The 21,143-nt window shown below is 40.8% G+C and overlaps 1 protein-coding gene across 1 annotated transcript in view; it reads left to right on the top strand.

The window, feature by feature from the left end:
- Nucleotides 1-6,159: 6,159 nt before the first annotated feature.
- LOC310964902 (myosin-9-like) overlaps nt 6,160-21,143 on the top strand; it is a 28,881-nt gene continuing 13,897 nt past the window's right edge. The window contains exons 1-16 of the mRNA XM_083938212.1: nt 6,160-6,359; nt 11,243-11,433; nt 11,597-11,737; nt 11,843-11,999; nt 12,763-12,790; nt 13,154-13,247; nt 13,690-13,710; nt 15,437-15,529; nt 15,742-15,805; nt 16,335-16,433; nt 16,725-16,868; nt 18,258-18,353; nt 18,481-18,557; nt 18,769-18,963; nt 19,930-20,103; nt 20,305-20,478. Of these exons, the coding sequence (XP_083794338.1) occupies nt 11,248-11,433; nt 11,597-11,737; nt 11,843-11,999; nt 12,763-12,790; nt 13,154-13,247; nt 13,690-13,710; nt 15,437-15,529; nt 15,742-15,805; nt 16,335-16,433; nt 16,725-16,868; nt 18,258-18,353; nt 18,481-18,557; nt 18,769-18,963; nt 19,930-20,103; nt 20,305-20,478 (1,743 nt within the window). The 5' untranslated portion in view covers nt 6,160-6,359; nt 11,243-11,247. The remainder of the gene's footprint in view (nt 6,360-11,242; nt 11,434-11,596; nt 11,738-11,842; nt 12,000-12,762; nt 12,791-13,153; nt 13,248-13,689; nt 13,711-15,436; nt 15,530-15,741; nt 15,806-16,334; nt 16,434-16,724; nt 16,869-18,257; nt 18,354-18,480; nt 18,558-18,768; nt 18,964-19,929; nt 20,104-20,304; nt 20,479-21,143) is intronic.

Here is a 21,143-nt window from a genome sequence, read left to right as displayed (position 1 = left end):
CCGACAAAAACCTGGTCTAAAGTCAGAGATTGACGATTGATTCATTGATTATTTCAGAAGCTAAAAGTTTAGCTCCGTTTCCTCTGTCATGTTTATAATTACAGTTTTTAGTTTTTCAGCTTAAATGTGCAATTATATTTGCTGCAAGCACATTACTGAGTGCATGGAAACGTTTATAATCACAGAAACCTCTCTAATCATAATAGAAAACACTCATACACGCCCCCTCTGTGCATTTGCTCACATGCAGTCAAATGGAGTTGTTGATGGGACAGAGGGTTGGGACACGATGGAGGGGCCATTGCACACAAGTATATCTGATTCCTCAGCAGAAAAGCCCTCGCTGCTCCAATTTCACAAAGCCAGCATATACAGTAAATAGCAATGCACCAGGAAATGGGAGATGACACTGATCGATTTAATTCACGTTGCGTCCAAAACACGGCAATGATTAAAGAGGAGACTAAATACAACCACTATGTTCCTATTTTCGCGCCCAGATTATGTGCCGTTAAAATCACAAAAGTGAAGTTGGACAAACCCTGAATGCACTTGTGACATGCTCTTTAGATGAGCTATAGATCGGGTAACAAGGGCCCTTAGACTTCAGACTTGCTTGTGACTTGCACATGTGACTTCCTCCCACCTCTGCTGTAAAATAGATAAATGTTGTGATATATCTTTACCACACAGAGCACTTACTGCCTTACTTATTTAATCCACGCTCAGTTCTGTTTTTGGAGAATACTGACTATAATATATATTGACTTTACATCAATTATCTGTTTTCACAGGCTGTATAACCCTCCTCTAAGCAGCTACACTGATATAAACGTCACTTTAAAAAATCAACACGCCCCCTTATTTTATCTCTATTCAATATTCTCAATATTCATTTCAGATTTTTGTTTCACACAGTGAACTTGTATAAATGGTTCGGCATCACTTAAACATTAAACATGCAGCTCAAAAATGCTCCAAATGTGGACACACTTTCGCTTGTGATTGTCAGTTCTGTCCACAGCAAGACTGGAGACTTCAGGTTGGTGTAACAGTGACACACACACACACAGGAAAGATGGGATGAATCCCTCCCTAACAACCTGTTTTAAATCTGACGCCCTCTCTCACTGTTTCAAAGTTTTTCAGTGTGGCAAAAGGTGTGATCAACAGAGGGGACTTGGACGAGCAGTATTGTTTGCAGACGTCACGTCTCTCATTTGTCTAAAGTAACGTTTACTCATTGTAGGTAAAAATCCGAACACAGGCTCAGACATGTCAGAATAAACTTCCACACAGACCTCCTCTGACAACAGTTCTCTCTTCCTGCTGCAGCTTCTGCACTTTCCCCCTCAGTGAAATTACCTGACAGGACATGACTTGACATGACTCAGCTGTTGCTCCTCTTACACAACAGATTATACATATTTTCACTGTCAACTAGCTTGAAACACTCATTTATGGGGTCTATCTACACTGTCTGTGCCTATAATGCAGAATGACATATGGTAATTTCACGCGGAGGCCATTATGGGGCGTGTGAGAGAGTTCCCCTGTCCTGAAGTCAGATGCAGGAAGCTGCCTCATGTGTGCAGTGGTGTAACAACAACAGACAGTGCCCTGTGGCTGTGGCAGGGTGACGGCAGTAAAAGAATAATAAACACTGGACAGACACTTTGTTTGAGCTGAAAGTTATACACTGAATTTGCAAAACAGTGGCTATGTTAACTGGTCAGATGAAGTTAGATAAAGGCCAGTAATATCCTTTTTATACACAAATGAAGATAAGTCAGAAGCTCGAAGGAGGATTTGTACTTTTTGATTTTTGGGGTATGTGGGTGTTCAAAAGTAGCTTTCACTTACATAATATAATGGAGAGATAGTTGGACCTGAGGTGCTTTAACCTGTTGAGTTTGGGATGTTAGAAAGAGATTTAAAGGTGAACACCATTTATAAATTAAGAATTCCACTTTGTTATTTCCATGGCCAAAGAAAATTCAGTTACTATTTGTGACCATGAGCTACTCTCTCTCAAAGCCAGAAACCAGAGAAGTAAAGACCCAGACACCAAACTCACATCACAGAACTGGTGGCAACTAAAGCCCTACAGGATAGGTTTAATGTGAGGACGTGGGATAAAATAATTTTACCTCAGGACGTCTGTAATACAAATGTCCAATTCGCACGGGATTAAGAAATCCCTGTTTTCCACCAGAGGTGTGATTTATGCACTACGTCAATTCCCTGTCGCCATGTTTGTGCTACGTAGCTTCCTGATATCATAAAATTCAGTAAACACGAATTGAAAGACATATTCGATTATCTAAAAAAAGTGATGATTGCTTCTTCTCAAAAAAAGTGGAAACTACGTATTGACAGGATATGATGGAATATCAACATATGTTTTACAGAGGGTCGTATTCAGATGGGACTAATTTACCCAAGGCGTATTTTCCCAGAAAGTTTCACAGAAGGTGAAAATGCCATAATTTCTTACTGACATGGCGTATTCGGACAGGACTAAGACCTCTGATAAAAATGACCTTACCCTACGTCCCCACACTAAACTAATCCCGTCCTAATAGCGCTTAAGGCAGACTGTTGCGTCGCCTACATCATGGCCAAAAAGTTGCAACTGAACACACAACAAAGACTACAGCCGACGGACATCTAACACGTACACGATGCGTCTGCGTCAAAGGAATTTACTCTCCATGCCTGCAGGCAGCATTAGTCTGTATTCATCATTTAAAGCCGGAAACTGGAAGACCGACAGGACAGATTCAAGACGCTAGTTGGCCAGTTAGCACATTAAAAACACAACCTGATGTTGAAAGAACAAATGAAGTGAACTCTTTCTGCTCGATGGCTAAAAACACAATCTTACCTGATATAACAAGTTTGTTTTTGATCATGCATCTTCTTGACTTAAATTGTTTGTTTACACAAACATTTCTCTTCTTGTGCTTTGGCCAATCAGAGGGATTTCTCTCCGATTCAACTTTATGAATCAGCCGAAAAGTTGCTGACGCGAGTCGACTAGTGCAACAGACACTCACCACAGACGGCCGACTGTCGGCTTGTTCTGGTGTGTCAGGGCCCTGAGGGCGCAATCACACTGTCTATCCGTACCATGTCCCATGCTTTAGGGTACTTAGGGCCCTAAGGGCGCACTCACACTGTCCATCCGTACCGTGCCCAAACAGGTTTTACGGCTAAAGCTTAGTTCGTTTGACCAGTGTGAGTGCAACCGCACCGCGCCTAGCTTGCCGTCCACGGACCGTTTGGGAGAGGTGGGCTTTTGTAAAGCGCGTTTGCACATGTACGAGCACGAGCGTGCGCACGTGTACGAGCACGAGGCCTATGGTGGCTCTGACGTCATTTTATGTGCACCTGTTCGGACATAGAAAAAAGGAGGACGGACCATGCGCGGACATTTCAAACAAGGTGGAGTGTTTACTGCAGATTTGGTCGGATGGAAATATTCAAAAACAGTCGGACAAGACGCACAAAAACTCAGAGGTCTATGGAAAGATTTGTAAACATCGTATCACGATGACGTCATCAATGCGTGTGACGTGTTACGGCGTGATGATGTATGGACAGGCAAGAAGCATTCGTGCGAGGCCCAGGTAGTGTGAGTTCAAACGGGCCTGGCCCGGGGGAGGGGGGACAAGAACCCTAAAGCACGGGGCACGGTACGGGCGGACAGTGTGAGTGCGCCCTAAGTCTCAAATTTGTGACGTCGTCGAGTATAGAGTGAGCTTTATTGTGTTGTAGTGTTCTCAGACCTGAAACAGGAAATTCCCCTGGGTGCTCTCAGGTCCATCTCCAACATCTTTCACAGTCCTTTGTTGGGAGAGAGTTGTTCATGTTTACTGTGATTTTTGGACCGTCTTAGACCATGACGTATAAACATTGAAAATGGGCGTAGTTCCCCTTTAAGGTGTTTACTGGTGAGGTTTTTGTATTTGAAACAGGATGGACGGAGGCTGAAACAGAAGTGTTGAAGGATAGCTTCACATTTCTCAAAACAATGCTCACATGCCTGTTTATGGTCATTCTCTCCGCATACAACATATAATAATACTCAGTGTTTCAGTATAATGTGCCTGTATTGTCTACAGACAGTCTTAAAACGCGAACATACTCTATCACCTAACATTACATTATTGTGTCTCCTACAGTCTTGAAGCATGGTGCATGTACACACCTTTAATGCTCGCAGTGTGAGTCCTTGTTCTGTTTCATTCATGCTGCGACATGCTTCCCCCTGCATTTCTATCAGCCCATCTTTGATGTGTGACAGATCTGAAACAGCAGGGGCTCAGGGTAATGACATGGTTTGAAAAGAAACTTTACACCACACTGCTAAGGCACAACAATAGACCACGCCTCCCTCCACCTCACTGCTCTTTCTGGAGATCTCTTTTCTTTCACTGTCTCTTCTCTCTGACCATATATGGTAGGAAATTAAACCAAAAGCTCATTGGTGGATGGTGCAGGTAGACATTTCCTCCTTGTTTGGGATATGCTGTGGTAAGATCATGTCATGGCATTTGCTGAATTAATATTTTAAGTAAATATAACTTTTTCTTTCACTTGTTTTTACAGACAGAAAACAATACCATGAGTGCAAACATATACTGTCTGTGAGAGACTGCTGCGCTGCATTAACATGCTTGCACTCTCTCATTGCCCCCACTGACTTGTCTGTAAAACCATTAAAACATAAAAATATGTGAAAAATATCTCACATGTTGCTTTGTTCTGTTTCTGGGTTCCCTCTCTCCACAGCCAGTTATGTGTTTTGTGTCATATTTCGACCTCAGACACATCTGCACTGCCACACCCCGGCTCCTGTTGCATGTACAGACCAGGCTCTGCATTCCCACACACACACACACACACACACACACACACACACACACACACACACACACACACACACACACACACACACACACACACACACACACACACACACACACACACACACACACACGCACACACACACACCATGCCACAGATAATCGTTAACGCTCTTCCAACATTAAACATATCTCAATGTATAAACACTTTTTTTTACTACTTAACTCCTTTAAAATGAGACTTTATTTAGAGGCTTTGTTTCCATTTTTGTTACGTTTTATTCATTGTACACTTCTGACTGTTTCAAGATTAATCTGAAAGTAAAAATATGAAAAATAGGAATTTCGGTGCGGCTAATTGCTCTTTTTGTTGGTGATAAATCAAAAAAATTCAATGAATCAGTTACATGTTTAATCATTAAAATCTCATAATAATCTGAAAAATGTCCCTTGCGAGGTCGAAGGTGAGTCTTCAGATTGCATGTTTTATCAAATGTCCAAAACCTAAATATATTTAATTTGAAACTATATAAAACAATGTTCGTCAATTATGTGATTGATTATCAAAACTGTTGTTGTCAGTAGACTAACAGATTAGTTTACCAGCTCTAATGATGTATTTTCCCAACCATTGAAGAACTTGTTTGCATTGAGTGCAACAGGAATCTAACAAAGTGATGGGGATATTTCTTGACTGATTTAAAAGTTATCATGACAACAGTTTTTCTATTGTGTAAATGTGCAAATAAAAGAATCACAACCGCATGACTTGCTCCATGTCCTCTTTAGTAAAGTAGCGAATGAGCCAAGAAAATAGATGTACTTTTAAAATTAAAGGTTTTTGAGGTGGATTTGAAAAGAAATCTACAAATAACAAACACTGTTAAACACACCTAATGGTCACAGACAGCACACTTTAACAAGGAGAAGAAGAAAAATGGAAGAAACAAAAAAAAACAACTTGTGGGAGAAAGAAAAAAGTATAAATTAAAATACCTTTAAATGTATTAAAGCAATGTAAGTAATTCACAGAGTCTTAATGCACTTTTTAAGGATTGACATGAGTTTATTTTAAATGCTATTAAACTTGTAGCAATTTAAAAAAAAAACAACATTTGTGTAAATATAATGCACCCATAGTCAAAAGTGGATGGCCTAATTTGCAGGCGACACCTCATAACTCCGTGTTTTTTCGTGGAGCTCCTGAACGCAGCACAGAGACAGAGGGGGGCGGAGCGATTCAATTTACCTGCGGAAAATAAAGCTGGGCGGATTAAAGGTGGAGAGCGTCCATCCTCACAGACACACTCCACAAGCTGCAGCCGGGACCGCATGACGGAGCGGACACACGAAGACACAAGACCCGCTTTCATCAGTTCCTTCTTTCACTGAGCAGCTTCTCGTTTGGTGGAGCTGCTGCTGCTGCTGCAAACACGGACACGCACAGACGACCCGAGCTCACCTCCAGTGCCTGCAGCTGAAAACCAGGTGTGTTTTCATTTTTTGTGTGAGCAGAGCTGGCTGGTGTTTACTGCTGATGGGGAGCTCTTGTGCGCGCAATGAGACAGTTTTAGTTTGGGGAATGTGTTTTGCACAAGACTACCTGAGGATTAATGCAATTATATCTTATCAAGATGCCCAGGTGATCTCATCAGGAGCCCCTTTAAACCCGCGCATGCTCAATCATCACCTTATTGTCTCTCACTATTGATTTATTTGCGTTGTGCGTGTTGTGCATTTAAGCTTGAACATCTCTATAGGACCTTTGCTGAGACTCCTGTGATATTAACTTGCAGCTAAACACACTTAAGACTTAGTCAGTTCTCTTTTTGAGCTTTACAAGACAAACGACCACCTGTAACATCAACCACTTGTATGTTTTTCATAAGGGACATGAAATATTTTTATGTGCAGAATGCTTTCAAATCCAGCTGATTGATAAACTTTGTTTGATTCTACATTTAAAAGTTGAATATTGTTGTTAGTTTACCTGTTTGGACACGCTTCCCTATTTACCAGGGAATAATGATGATGATAATAATAATAATAATAGTAGTTAGCCACAGTGACACAAACAGTATAACTGAGCAGGAAAAACGGGTCATCCTGTGTTATGAAAATCCACGTTTTCCTCTCAGGTATTCACTGTTTGGACTTGAGCTTATGTCTGTAATATTTACCTAGAGGTGTGTGTGTCTCTGCAGTGTGTCAGTTGAGTATCAGATGATCTATTTTTCATAAAACAACCTGCATACGCCACACTGCTGCTGCAAGTCTACCCTCGGGAAACAGAATAGACGTGCAGTCTCAAAAGAGGAGTCGGCTGTGTGGTGATGAGTTATGAAAGAGCAGCCGGGGCGTTTTTCTCCTTGACTTGTAGGTATAGTTTGCGGATCAAAATGTAGTCTTCCTCTTTTGGTTCGGACTGGAAATTAAACAGCTCCGCCACATCTGGAGCCCTCTTTATTCTACTCTCAATACATTTTTTTTTTTATCTATAAAGTCCAAAACGAACATCTTGTCACGCTGAAAATTTCTGTCTTTTCTCCCCTTTTTTCACGTCTTCAGCCAGCAACAATAAGAAATATCCTCTTATTCACTGTTTACTTGGACCCCCATCACCTGTGCCACAAATAAGGTTATTATGATACCAGAATATTATACTAGCACACAAAGAATGATTGGTTATCCTCCTAGTTTTCATCTGTGCAGCCTTGGGTTGAAAATCTTGCCTGTAGATCTGCCTTTTTTCATAAATAGCTTTTCGATACCATATCATGTAGTTATCGTATCGCTTTGAAATACGTGGTATTGAACTATCGACACTGTTGACGCCCTCAGCAGCAACATTGTCGACCTCTTATCACCCCCCTCGGGCTGCAGATGGCCCGGCCCGTGCTCCCTCTGTTAGGTAAGGCCGGAATAAAGCGGGGATTGACTGGCAGCCAAGAACAGGAGAGAGAGCAGGAGACTGGAGATGATGTCCAAAACGTGCACGATATGACACATGAGATGAATCGGGTCCATGCAGACAATATAAGAGTTGTGAGGTTAACCAGGTGATTCTGTTTCCAGACATGGTTTAATAGTCTTTACATGAAATCCTTGTGGGAAAACCCTTCCAGTCAGACGCTAGACGTAATTCCTCACCCTGAGGTTAGTGTTTGAAGGAGCACAATCGATACAGAGGAGTGGACGTGAAGATTGAAGCAGTTCATCTCATCATTTGAACCACACAGTGTCAAAATGTGCAGAGGCAAAGTTTGTGCAACTTCCTGAGGAAGTTAGCCCATGGATGGCTGAAACTGTGAAGCCACACACACATGTGAATGTCACAAGTTTTCTTTTGTGGGCCGAGTACTGATGATGCATTCAGGACCTCGCATGCTTAATGTAAATACGTGATGCTGCATGAGAAAAATGCGACTGTGTCCATCTTCCTCCCCCTGCCGATGTCCGAAAGTCTGAGCACATAATGAACTTAAAAGAGACGCAGATGACACCCTGTACACTGATCCCTTTATCCCTCGCTCTAAACACAAACACGCACGCGCACACACACACACACACACACACTCTCAGCTGTTTTTACATCCTACCTGAGGAGGCAGCTGCTCTAAACTGCTGCTGCTGTAAAAACACTTGTATAAACATTCCTTTGAGTGTTTGTACAAATTATTTGTTTATTTATTTATAGTCTTTTCCTGGAAAATAGTTTCCTTAAGCTTGATAGTTAGCTTTCCTTTGTTTAAAATGTAGTTTTTACTTTCATACTTATCCAAACAGAGGTGTTTAAGGACAGAGGGTGACGTAATCTGCACAGATGATAAAACTTTGTGTTTTGGGGCTGGATGGATGAAACTGACCTGTATAAGAATTATATTCCGGTCTTTAAAAGTAGTTGCAGACATTAATTAGAGGCCCTAATAATGTTTTTCTTATCTCTGGAAAAAAACTTGCTACCTATTTTGGATGTTGATACGGTTTATCGTAATACTTCTACTGCAGGTCGATTGATTTACTGTGCAGCCCTAATACCATTTTAAGTCTTCGTCACCATATCAGCTTGCATGATAAACACATCACAGAAGACACTCAGGGTTTGTTTTTCGAATCAGTCGAAAGAGAAAACGGCACATTTAAATGTAACTATCATTCATTTTTAGTGTTCAGTTCAGTTTGTTTGTTTGTTGTATTTCAGCACTTCACTGAAGCAGCAGAAAGGCAGGACAGAGTACACTAACATCTGTTTTATTTATGGCAAATAATACTCCTATTGTGATATTCAACGTTATCACATCTCATATGTATGAGGGCCTATTTTGAGCTGTTTTTTAAATACGATAAGAACATTTTATTTGTTCTTAATTTTCAGTGTATTTTGAGCAGCCTTTTTCAGCCGTGTAATTGACAGGAAAGACGCTATAAAGCACATTTCTGCTGCATGACCTATGACTTTTCTCTAATCTTCTTTTTTGTTAATTTATTGTGAAATACTGGATAGTCAAACAATCCAAGGAGGGAACTTTACACTTCGGTCGAGCTACTCGCAGCTTATCTCAATTTATTTGATCAATCCATTGAGTCAACGTGCATCCTACGGAGAGGAAGACATCGCTTTACAAAAGGCTCAAAATTATAAAAGGCTCTGTTTGGCTCCCAAGATAGATAATTTAAAACTGAATCTTTAAAAAAAAAAATCTGTTTTTGTTTCGAATACATTGTGTGCATGTATTCAATGCAACATAATGATTTGTAAATGAGCTGACGCATCTCAAGCGAATTATCCCCTAAATTATAAATTAGTTCAACAAATGAGTGAAAGCAGAATGGAGGTGATGGACTTGAGGGTATTCATCTTTTTGTGAGTCTTCTCCAGGGTGTGGTTGAGGAATAATGCTATTCCTGTCTCTGCCCAGACTTGCTCCAGACATTCCTCCCTGCCTCTCTGACTGCAAAGCATCCCTCCACCATCCTTCAGCAGGACTTTTACATAACTCGCCCTGCCAGGACTTAAACGCTCACAGTCGGCTACACTGTCCTGCAAAAAGCTGAATATTTAACAGCTGCTCATTTATTACCTGTGACAGAAACTGCAGATCTATAGATAGATAGTGGATAATGAGGAGTGGGAGAAGGAGTTGGGAATCTGTGGAATCCTGTGTAATGAGCCGGTGAGGAAGGAATGCGGGTCGGACAGGTAGAAATGTGGAGAGCGAGAGTCGTACTGTAGGGCTGGAAGCAGTGGAAAGTGACTTAATTGTTTTAGGGTTTTTTTATCCTCGGGCCATGAATACACTGACAAGGGCTGAAATGAATTTTTCCTCTGATCATAAAGTGATGCTTCAGTACCATTTATCTGCTTTGAAGCACTTGAGTGCACAGTTATGTTTACAGGTAAAGAGTTTGCATGCTCATAGTTGTAATAATACAGTGTGGCTCAAACCTGTAGGCCCTTCTAGTCAACCTTATGTTACCTTCTGACAGAGCGCAACATTTCATCACCTTGAAGAGTTCACGTTGGTTCCCACACAACTTAGTTAAATGTTAATGTTTAAGTTTTGGTCTCCTGTCAAAGCTAAAAGGGATTATGAAAAGTCAGTGTTGAATTTGTATAACACGCACTGAGCGATGGTTTTAGTTGCAGACTCGCAGTGATAACAAGACGCTGTTGGAGTTTAATGACACGCAAAGTGTACTTTACCTCTTATATTCTCACATGTTATGTTGAAAGCTGTTTAAACAATTAAACACATACAAGGTTCAAAGGATAGAAATGTTTTTTCCCTTCATTCAAATCAACTCTCACGTCCTCCCTTTTTTGAAGACATAAATCCTGATTCTTCTTGCCCCACCTTGAGTCATAAGAGTTGCGTTATGACCAGTTGGATTCATTGTGATGTTTTTACACCATTTGTGGATTTAGTACCATGATAAGTTGCAACAACACTGGTAGTCCATCTTTTATAAGACTTAAGGCAGTTTAAATGTTGAGGCTTGTGGACCGCCCCCACATGAATATTGGCAATCAATTACTGCAAAATGATATATATGAGAAACTAATATGACAAAATATGTGTGGTGTATTTAGATATTTTGTGTTTTTATATATGGTTTTATTTTGTTTTGGGAGCTCTGCATAAATTGAACCTTTTGTGTGACCAGAAAACTGTTTTACATAGAAGGCACTATAGTAGGAAATGGGCGTGGCATATACTGTTCCCCCTCCTTCACACTTAAACGTTCGGTTCACACGGTGGAGCAATCTGCAGTGAACTGACATCAATCATCATGCTAGCTCTTTCTCAAAGTTGAGACTCCTGAAAATGGCTTCACATTTGTTAAAAATGTTCTTTTGCTCGGTCCTAAAGCTACCATGACGGACGCAGACAAGTTCCTGTATGGGGACCGCAGTGTGGGGAACAACCCCCTGGCCCAGGCCGACTGGGCCACCAAGAAGCTGGTGTGGATCCCCTCTGAGAAGCTGGGCTTCGAGGCCGGCTCCGTCAAGGAGGAGCAGGGAGAGGAGTGTGTGGTGGAGCTGACCGACTCTGGCAAGAAGGTGAAAGCCAAGAATTCCTCTTTGAGTCTGTTATTTTTAAGTTGTCATATACCTTCCTTTTAAAGGAGAACGAATCAGATGTTACCTCTAATGAGTATTTCTGCTATCTAAGTCTCGTATAGGTCGCCCTTCTGACAGGTGTGTTGTCTTCTGTAAATCTCAGGTGAAGGTGAACAAAGATGATATTCAGAAGATGAACCCACCCAAGTTCAGCAAGGTGGAGGACATGGCGGAGCTCACCTGCCTGAACGAGGCCTCCGTGCTGCACAACCTCAAGGAGAGATACTACTCTGGACTCATCTATGTAAGTTTGGCTGGATGCATCGACATTTTTATATGTAATCATGTTACAGATTTATTGGGACATTAGCACCCCTCTCTGACAGTAACTATCTTCTATCTTACCCAGACGTACTCTGGCCTCTTCTGTGTGGTGGTCAACCCGTACAAGTACCTGCCCATCTACTCGGAGGACATAGTTAACATGTACAAGGGCAAGAAGAGACATGAGATGCCTCCTCACATCTATGCCATCACAGACACAGCCTACAGGAGCATGATGCAGGGTACCACAGTCTTGTTTAAGAAAAAACGTGTTTGCTACAGGATCTATACAGTTCCTAGACTAGAAGTGTGTGAACACTGATGCATACATGCGCACTCTAAGAGCCCATACCGTAGAAAGTCAGATTTCCGTGTCTTTTTTTTTAAACTATAAAGCAGGAGGTGCATACTATAAAATGCAATATCATATGACATGACATATCTTCTTAGTTACTTATTCTAAATTTGCAGAAAACCAAAAGTCTGATTGAGGAAGTGATGCAAATCAAGGTGTGGCACAAACTAGCCGCGTCATCCATCTTTTGTCTGTGCTAGTCACTTTAAAATCCACCATTATAAAGCAGGTGGAGGTGCTGTATAAATACTGTGAATGTATCAATCCACAGAGGAATGCACACAGACCGGATTCAGAAACTGTCTTTTTAAACGAGCCGTCTGGACAAATATATGTAGAAAGTGCAGCTACAGTGCCGATAGTCATTCCCCGGCTGCAATGATGGTGCAGAGAGTGCAGATGCTGTTTTTGTTTTTTAAAATATTAAGGCATGTAAACATGTTATAGTAGAAACCCAAAATACAAGCACTGACCTGAAAATTAGCATAATATGGGACCTTTTTCTGACGACATAAAGTAGGCTAAAACATATCAGAAAATAGCAAATGTGCATTTGAATTTCCCAAAGCCCGATTTCAAATGTGTTTTTTTTTTTTTCATCCAGCCAACTCAAAGATATTTAATTTAAAACTTGTTTCTCTTCCTCTTAGATCGTGAGGACCAGTCCATCCTCTGCACGTAGGTTTCTCTGTCCTCTTCACAATAACTTGTTTACAGATTTATTCAGACAGTGTCTGTTGGTTGTATGATCACTATTGACTCAAGTCAAACTAAGTGCAGTGAAGCTACATTTTGACAAAACATTATAATCTTTATTTAGATGCAGTCCAGGTTCAAAGTTGTTTCTTGACCTTGGAAACATTATTCTTGATTTTTATATTTCTGTGGGCTATAAGGAAATGAAGTTCCACTTCAACTTGAGATGTATTTATTGCAAACCTTTCCTTTTACTCTTGTGTATTTTATTGCTTTAATTGATCATATCAGTATACTGACCCCTTAATACATATTATGTCTAAATCTCTTCATCTCTTTCTGCAGCGGGGAGTCAGGAGCAGGGAAAACAGAAAATACCAAGAAAGTGATTCAGTATCTTGCCCATGTGGCTTCATCTTTCAAGTCCAAGAAAGATCAGGTCAGTAAAAGTGCTGTTGTTAAATGTAATTCCCTTCTTTCTTCCCGCGTCTCTCCCGATGGTTCGTCCGAATATTTAGAAAGACCACATTGGAAACCCCCTATTTTAGTTTTCCTCTCCTGATGTTCCCTGCCTCCTTGTTCCTACTCCACGTTAGTTCATTTATATAATGTAGTGTACCTGAACGAGCGACTACTGCACATTCCTCTTTCAGGCCCCGACGTGCCGGGCTCAGCTCAACTCCCCAAGTCGAAGTTAAGCCGAATGTGAATGTGTGTGTACTTGTACTCTTATTCTTTTGGTTGTTTCACAAGTTTTTACAGGAAATGTTTGGTAAAGCAATTATTTGTGATTCCCCAGGTTTCCTGTGCAGTTATGTTATTTATGTGCTGAAGTTGGTTTCAGATGTGTTGAACTTTCTCCTTTTTCACCTCTTCTCCAGGGCACTGCAGTTTTGTCACATGTGAGTTCATCTCTCTGACTCAATAAGCATGGGGTCCGCCTGCTGGCCTACTTTTTTATAATGTTCGTCTGGGTATTAAAGGGCATGCATTTAAAAAATGACTTTAATATAGCACATGGCTTTAAAGGAATAGTCGGACATGTGGAGAATATGCTTACATTTTCTTTTCCAACTTCACGTTTGTAGATTAAATATGAAGCTGAGGCTGACAGCCAGATAGCTCAGCTGGCGTAAAGCCTGGAAACGGCAAGCATAGCCAGTCCAAAAGTACACCTAACATTACCAAATTAAACAAACAAGATAATTAATTTGTGAGCTTTAGAGGGGATGGTAGGTTTGAGTTTATTTAATTTGAACAAAGACATGCTCGCCATTTCCCTGCTAAGTCTTTAAGCTAAGCTAACTGGCGCTAACTTCATTTTACCGTACAGACATGAGGGTCAATCTTCTCACACTTGGCAAGAAAAAAACAAAACAATTTTCCATCCATAATAAAGATTCTGGTCTGGATATAGAGCAGGGTAGGCTACCAAAACTTTTTCAGCTTGAGACCCAAAAGAATAATTTAGCGTCTTCTCGTAACCCAAGCTTACAGAAAAAGTAGAAACCATGTTGCGATGGGATCACACCAGCAGCAAAACGTCAAATACTGCCAGGGGAGTAAAGCGCCTGCATTCATTTTAATCTCGACTATACACCTGTGAAGTTTCTTGCACAGTTGTGACACAATCAAGGTGACAAACCGTTGACTAGGTGACAGGCGCCCCTCTTTCTGAGTTAGTTCCCGCTACAGTAGTTGTCTCCAGGAACCACATTTGCCATGAACACACTTGCACAAACTGAAAACGATACCGGCATCGCTGCTAAAATTCATAACTGCACACAACCAAGAGTGATGGAATCTAAGAAGTCTCATTCAACATTGCTTCAGAGAAAGTGTGAACACATTTCAGGTGAAGGATGGCAAGAAGAGAAAGAAATACGGGGGGTGTAAGCATAGCAAACGTAGCAAAAAAGAATGCGAATTAGGAAAATTAATTTACTGCATTGATATGCGTTTTATCCGTGATAAGCGACCCAATAAAAATGGGTTTACAATGCATTTTAGCTCCAGACCCTAACTTTGTGACAACTGGTTCATTCCCAACTGCACAGCAGAGCAGTGAAACAATAACCTGATCTGAGGTTCGTCTCAAGGCTGAAATACACCTCTGTGTGTGAGTGAGCGCCTGTAGTTTTAAAGCAGTATTAGGTGACAGTATCCCACTCCACCGAGCAGCTATTATTCTCAATCTGGTCTGTCCGGATTTTGTCATTGTCATGTAGAATGCAGCTTGTTTTTGGTGTTATGGTGCACTCCTTTGGGGGATCCTGGCTAACCGGCCTGCATGCTTCCTGTGTTCTCTTGTTTGTGCATGGACAGGGATGGTTTTACAGGGGTTTGTGCTTGAGTGGGCATGCTGATATGTGTGTGTTGGAATGTGCAGGATTCAGTATTGACTTGTGTGTGGTTCATTAGGCAATGATAACATAGCCAGAGGTAATTCTTTGGAACATGTAGCCTGGAGAATGAATGAGTCATTGCACAGATATTGACTTTTCTGTATTCGCCACTGAAAGTTCTGCTGCACTGCAAGAAATGCATGATTTTAAAGTTGTGCTTGCCTAAGAAATGTCCAGCTTTTTGAAGTGTTGTTTTAGTTTCTGATACTGTGTCCTCTGTCAGGGGGAACTGGAGAAACAGCTGCTGCAAGCGAACCCCATCCTGGAGGCCTTTGGTAACGCAAAGACCGTCAAGAACGACAATTCCTCAAGATTCGTAAGAGACGACTTAAGGCCCCTAAAAAAACTTTTTTTTTTTCTAAACAACTTAAGTTCATGTCTAATAATAACTAAAGATTGGCTAAACATCATTAGATATTAGTAATTACATGTTGTACCCCCGCACCCAGAGAAAAAATGTTTGTCACATTCAAACTTAAAACCATCATTAAGTCGTAGTGCAACTTATTGAAATGTTTTCTCTTTTAGGGAAAATTCATCAGGATCAACTTTGATGTCAACGGATACATTGTTGGAGCCAACATTGAAACTTGTATCCTTTTTCAAAGACAAAGAAAATAAGAGGGGGGGAAAAAGAGCTGGATTAAAGCTGAAGTCGGCGAGATTTAAAAAATGTTTTTTTATCATTTACTGAAACCGACACGATGCTCTGATAGAACAATATAAATCATCCAGGTTTTAGGAAAAAAAACGCACCTACGTGAACCTAGAGCTTGTTTGTTTTGCACAAATCCACTGCGCCCGTATCCTCCTGTCCACTCAGCGAAGGGCTGTGTGAGAGCTGACTGTCAGTCACAGTTCGTGCACATGCCACAGATTCCCACCTCTCAATTCCCGCATGTTACAATATCACAGGCACACCTCAAGCTAGGCATACGCTAAATAACATTGGCTAATTTACTCATAGCTAGCAATTGCTATCTATGAGTAAATTAGCCAGCCTACCGGAGGTCTGGTTAGCTAGGGATCTGGTTAATCCAGCTTTGCTTCTATACATTTTAAAGATGCCGTGTTGTCCGGCTGCGTTTGCATTTGTTTGTCCTTGACTGAAACGTTACCAGATCTGCTGGAGAAGTCTCGGGCCATCCGACAAGCTAAAGATGAGCGGAGCTTCCACGTCTTCTACTACATGTTGTCAGGAGCAGGGGACAAGCTGCGCTGTGAGACATTTTATTACAACGTGAATGCATCCAACAGGGCTGCATGAATGAAAGTTGCAGAAAGAGGAAAAGCAAATGTGTTGTACTGATAGCTGAACGTGACTTGCAGTTCAAGCGACAACTATTAAGCAACTTCCATCGTCCATCAATATTAAAAACTAAGCTTCCCATTTCTTAGTTCATGTATTGGTGGCTGCAGTACAACAGTGCTCACAGTGTATGCATTTCTGCAAGTCTGCTAAAATGGTCAATTCTCCATAAAATATTTCTCTCCTTTTTTTCACCATCCAGCCGAGTTGTGTCTGGAGGATTACAGCAAGTACCGTTTCATGTCCAATGGAAATGTGACGATTCCTGGCCAGCAGGACACAGACATGTTCACTGAGACCATGGACGCCTTTCAGATCATGAGCATCCCAGAAGAGGAAAGAATCGGTACCGGTCACCGTCCTTGTTCTTTCAATTTTTGCTTGATTCTGATTTTTATTTTTTTGTTATTGGTTAAAGGTTCCTTGTGGAGTTTTAGACCTAGTAGCACCATGGAGCCATTTTTATTTTTAATTTTTAAGAGTGGCTCCCCGTGCACGAGGATGCACATGCAGCAATACATTCCTGGCAATGGTTTCACACTATTCCACTGAACAGGTGGCGCTAATCGTCCAGGAAATGCAGTTTTCACAGCAAAGGCAGTGAAGCAGCAGACTGCAAGCTAGTAAACACAGATGTAAAGAAAGCAGGATTTAAAATACTTCCTTTTGAAAAAAAATTTACAAGGAAGGAAAAGAATGTTGGAGCTCAATATTACACACAATCCTCACATTTATGAAGGGGAAACTAGCAAATGTTTGCGTTCATACTCATCAAAAAAGTCCCTGATTCTCTTTCTATTGACTCATTTTAGTTATTCTGATAAAATAGTGTTTAACAACTTGAGCGACATTCCTGAATGTAAAAGGATAGGAAAGGTCAAAAGTTTTTTTTTTTTTAGTAACTAAAGTACTTGTCTTTCAACAAAAAAATTGAACAATCATTGCCCATGAAATTAGGATTGATACGGATAAATACATGTATCGATATAGTTTATCAACACAATAACACACAGGTCAAATAGAAAAACGGCTTATAAACACACAAATGTATGAGCATTTAATCAAAACGCCAGGCTGCCTACAAAGGACTGAATCCTCTTCCACAATGGTTAGTTACCCATCACATACAGATAATTACAGCATGAACACATGAATCATACCTCAATGATGGCCTCTTTTTGCACATGATGATGAAGATACAGACGGAGAAGTGCATGGCAAAAATAGCATAATGTCAATATTTTGGAGACCCTCAGAAAATTGCACAGATCATGTCTTCACAGGATCTCGTGTCTTAAGAGGAGCCAATCTCCTGTGTAGTAAATATTGATATATTAACAATGTATCGCTATAGGGTAACAATGTAAATGTTTTTACCGCAACCTTTTCAAAAAACGGCAAAGATCCCGATTCAAAAGCAGGTGTGTGACCGAGCGCAGCTGTTTTTGATTTCGTATTCAAAGGACCTCTACTGCCTGCAGTGCATGAATAGTCCACCAGGGGGCAGATAACATAGTCAGATACAACCAGTTTTTCAAGAAAGTACTGATTATTTGCATGACGGCGGGTTCAGAAAGTGTAGAAAGTCCATGTATCAAATATGATATGGATGGGGTTATAGGGTTAGTGTTTGTTTTTAAATATTCTAATATACACAATGACTTTCCAGGTGATTATTTCACTCGGTCAGTGTTTCCTCTGCAGCACACAGTGAGCTCTTCTGTCTGTCTGTCAGGTATGTTGAAGGTGGTGTCGGCCGTGCTGCAGTTGGGGAACATGACTTTCAAGAAGGAGCGTCACACTGATCAGGCCTCCATGCCTGACGACACTGGTACACACACATTTACACGTTTACGCCATCACCATTTCTTCTGTCAGTCTCACTCCATTTGCTCAAACCTTCCCAAATCATCCAACATCCACCTTTTACATCCTCCACCCCCATGTTTCACCTCCAGCTGCCCAGAAAGTGTGTCACCTGCTGAGCATCAATGTGACCGACTTCACACGAGCAATCCTGTCCCCCAGAATCAAGGTCAGCAAAGCAAATCAATACACAATCGTTTCATCGATGTTCAGTGATAGGAAATGTTTCATTCTGTCGGTTGATGACTGTATTGATTTATTTCACTTTTGTTTGAACATGTTATTCGAATAAATGAACAAGACTGTGCAGATTAGCCAGTTTCCTTTTGTAATGATGACTTTGGTATCACAGGATTACAGTGGAGTGTTTGTTTTTGCAGGTTGGCAGGGACTATGTCCAGAAGGCGCAGACCCAGGAGCAGGCAGAGTTTGCAATCGAGGCTCTGGCCAAAGCCTCTTATGAGAGGATGTTCCGCTGGCTGGTCATGAGGATCAATAAGGCGCTGGACAAGACCAAGAGACAGGGAGCCTCCTTCATTGGCATCCTTGACATCGCTGGGTTTGAGATCTTCGAGGTGAGGCATTTAGGGCTTGACAGGTTGATAGTTGTGCATCGTAACTCTAGTTGTGTGATGAGATGGAGCTCTGTGTTTTATGTGTATGGATCTCCATTAGTCCAACAACTTTAACAATAAAAATGCATTACAAAAGTGCAGCATAGTGCATTTAATGTAGTTAACAAATACAAACAATACGCCTTTAACCAGGTAGACATTGCTCCTATAAAAAGTAGCATCCATTCAACAAAAACAAATAAAACAATAAATAAACAAAATAAACCCTGAATCAACCACTGGAAAAAGTACATCTTTTACCTATTTTTGAAGGACATTTTGCTTTTTCCCCTGAGTGATATCAAGTGTTAATTCATTCCAAATATTACTCGCTCTATAATACTTTTGAACTTTTACTTAAATAACATTTTGTTCTTTTACCTGTAACAGAGTATTTCCACAGAGTGATATTACTACTTTTACTGAAGTAACTATTGGCTTAGCCACTCTGTGTGTTTGTGTCAGCATTTTAGGAGTCCTTTTTAATGCTGCACGCCGCAGAGTGCCGTCAATCAGAAACCCACTTATGCCCAGACTGAATGTATAGTATGATCAAGGTATAGAAACTCCCTTTCCAATGGTTTGACTGTTGTCCTATTTTTTTGGAAGTTTCCTTAAATGTGCGCGTAGGCAAAAAAAAAAAAAAAGTTTAGTTTGAAGGCAAAAATAGGTTAAAAGCTGCAAGTTCCCAACTGGAGGTGAATACATTGTACCCAGTAGAATAAAGAATAGAATTGAATGGGCAGCAACAACCAACGGGACTGCAGAGACTGACGAGGTTCAGTCAGGTAAAATGAGTAACCTGTTGACCCCACAGGTTTTTACTTTTACCCCGTCACTGCAGGCATGGAGGGTTTCTGAAAAAAGCTGCCTATTTTTTATTTCCTGTCACTTTAATAATGGTTCCTTTTTAATTCTCTGTTCCAGTTGAACTCATTCGAGCAGATGTGCATCAACTACACCAATGAGAAGCTGCAGCAGCTCTTCAACCACACCATGTTCATCCTGGAGCAGGAGGAGTACCAGAGGGAGGGCATCGAGTGGAGCTTCATCGACTTTGGCCTCGACCTGCAGCCCTGCATCGACCTCATTGAAAAATCTGTAAGACGTCTCCCACTCACTTTTCCTCCTCAAGACTCCTACGGAATAACAGGCAGTACTCGTCTTAGCCTGAAGGAACACTTGAGATGAAGTACCGGTTATGAGCCGCCTTCTGCAGAAAACCGTTGTGTAACACAAGCTGAGGCATATTAACTGCACACAGGTGATTAAATGCACGTTTGTTGTCCCCACTGATCACAGGCCGGTCCTCCAGGCATCCTGGCTCTGCTGGATGAAGAGTGCTGGTTCCCCAAAGCCACAGACAAGAGCTTTGTGGAGAAGGTGGCCCAGGAGCAGGGAGCACACCCCAAGTTCCAGAAACCCAAGAAACTCAAGGACGACGCCGATTTCTGCATCATTCACTATGCTGGAAAGGTCAACTTTAACTTTGTTTGACTTTCTTATTAATATAAAAGTATTAACAGCAAAGTGTAGTTGATGTATCCAATGCTGATTTTTTTTAATTTAAAGTATTACGACAGTGGATTATTATTTATGTTGTAGTTGGAGGGGTAACTGAATTTATCTGCTTTATATACTATTGTGTATCTTGATCTAATAGCAGTGGTGGAAGGTGCAAATTAAGTTACTTTTTAAATTAGTTTTTCATCTTCCTGTTCAGTGAAAACCAAATGACAACAAACATGAAGGAATTAAAACTCACAACCTTTAAACATCTACAGCAGTAAAACATATGTAATAGTAAAACACTGACGGGGAACATTGTACTGCACAATGAATACTTTTACTTTTCATATTTTAAGTACATTTTGCTGATAATACATAGATACTAGATTCTGAATGCAAGACTTTTTTTGCAGTGGTCTTAGTACTCAAGTAAACAATCTGATTAATTCTTCCACCATCTTTAAGAAAATCTAATTTCATTAACTGATCATATACTTTTACTTGAACAAACTACAATTAAACTGGTAATTCCATCCGTTATATACATGTACTGGACTAGCAAATTATTTACCTTACCTTCAAAAAGTAGCTGAAAATTGTAGTTAAGTTAATGTGTGTAGCTGCTTTCCACC

Source organism: Echiichthys vipera (assembly GCF_963691815.1).
Source record: "Echiichthys vipera genome assembly, chromosome: 2".
NCBI classification, from domain to species: Eukaryota; Metazoa; Chordata; class Actinopteri; order Perciformes; family Trachinidae; genus Echiichthys; species Echiichthys vipera.
This window is presented reverse-complemented; position numbering and strand designations above follow the sequence as displayed.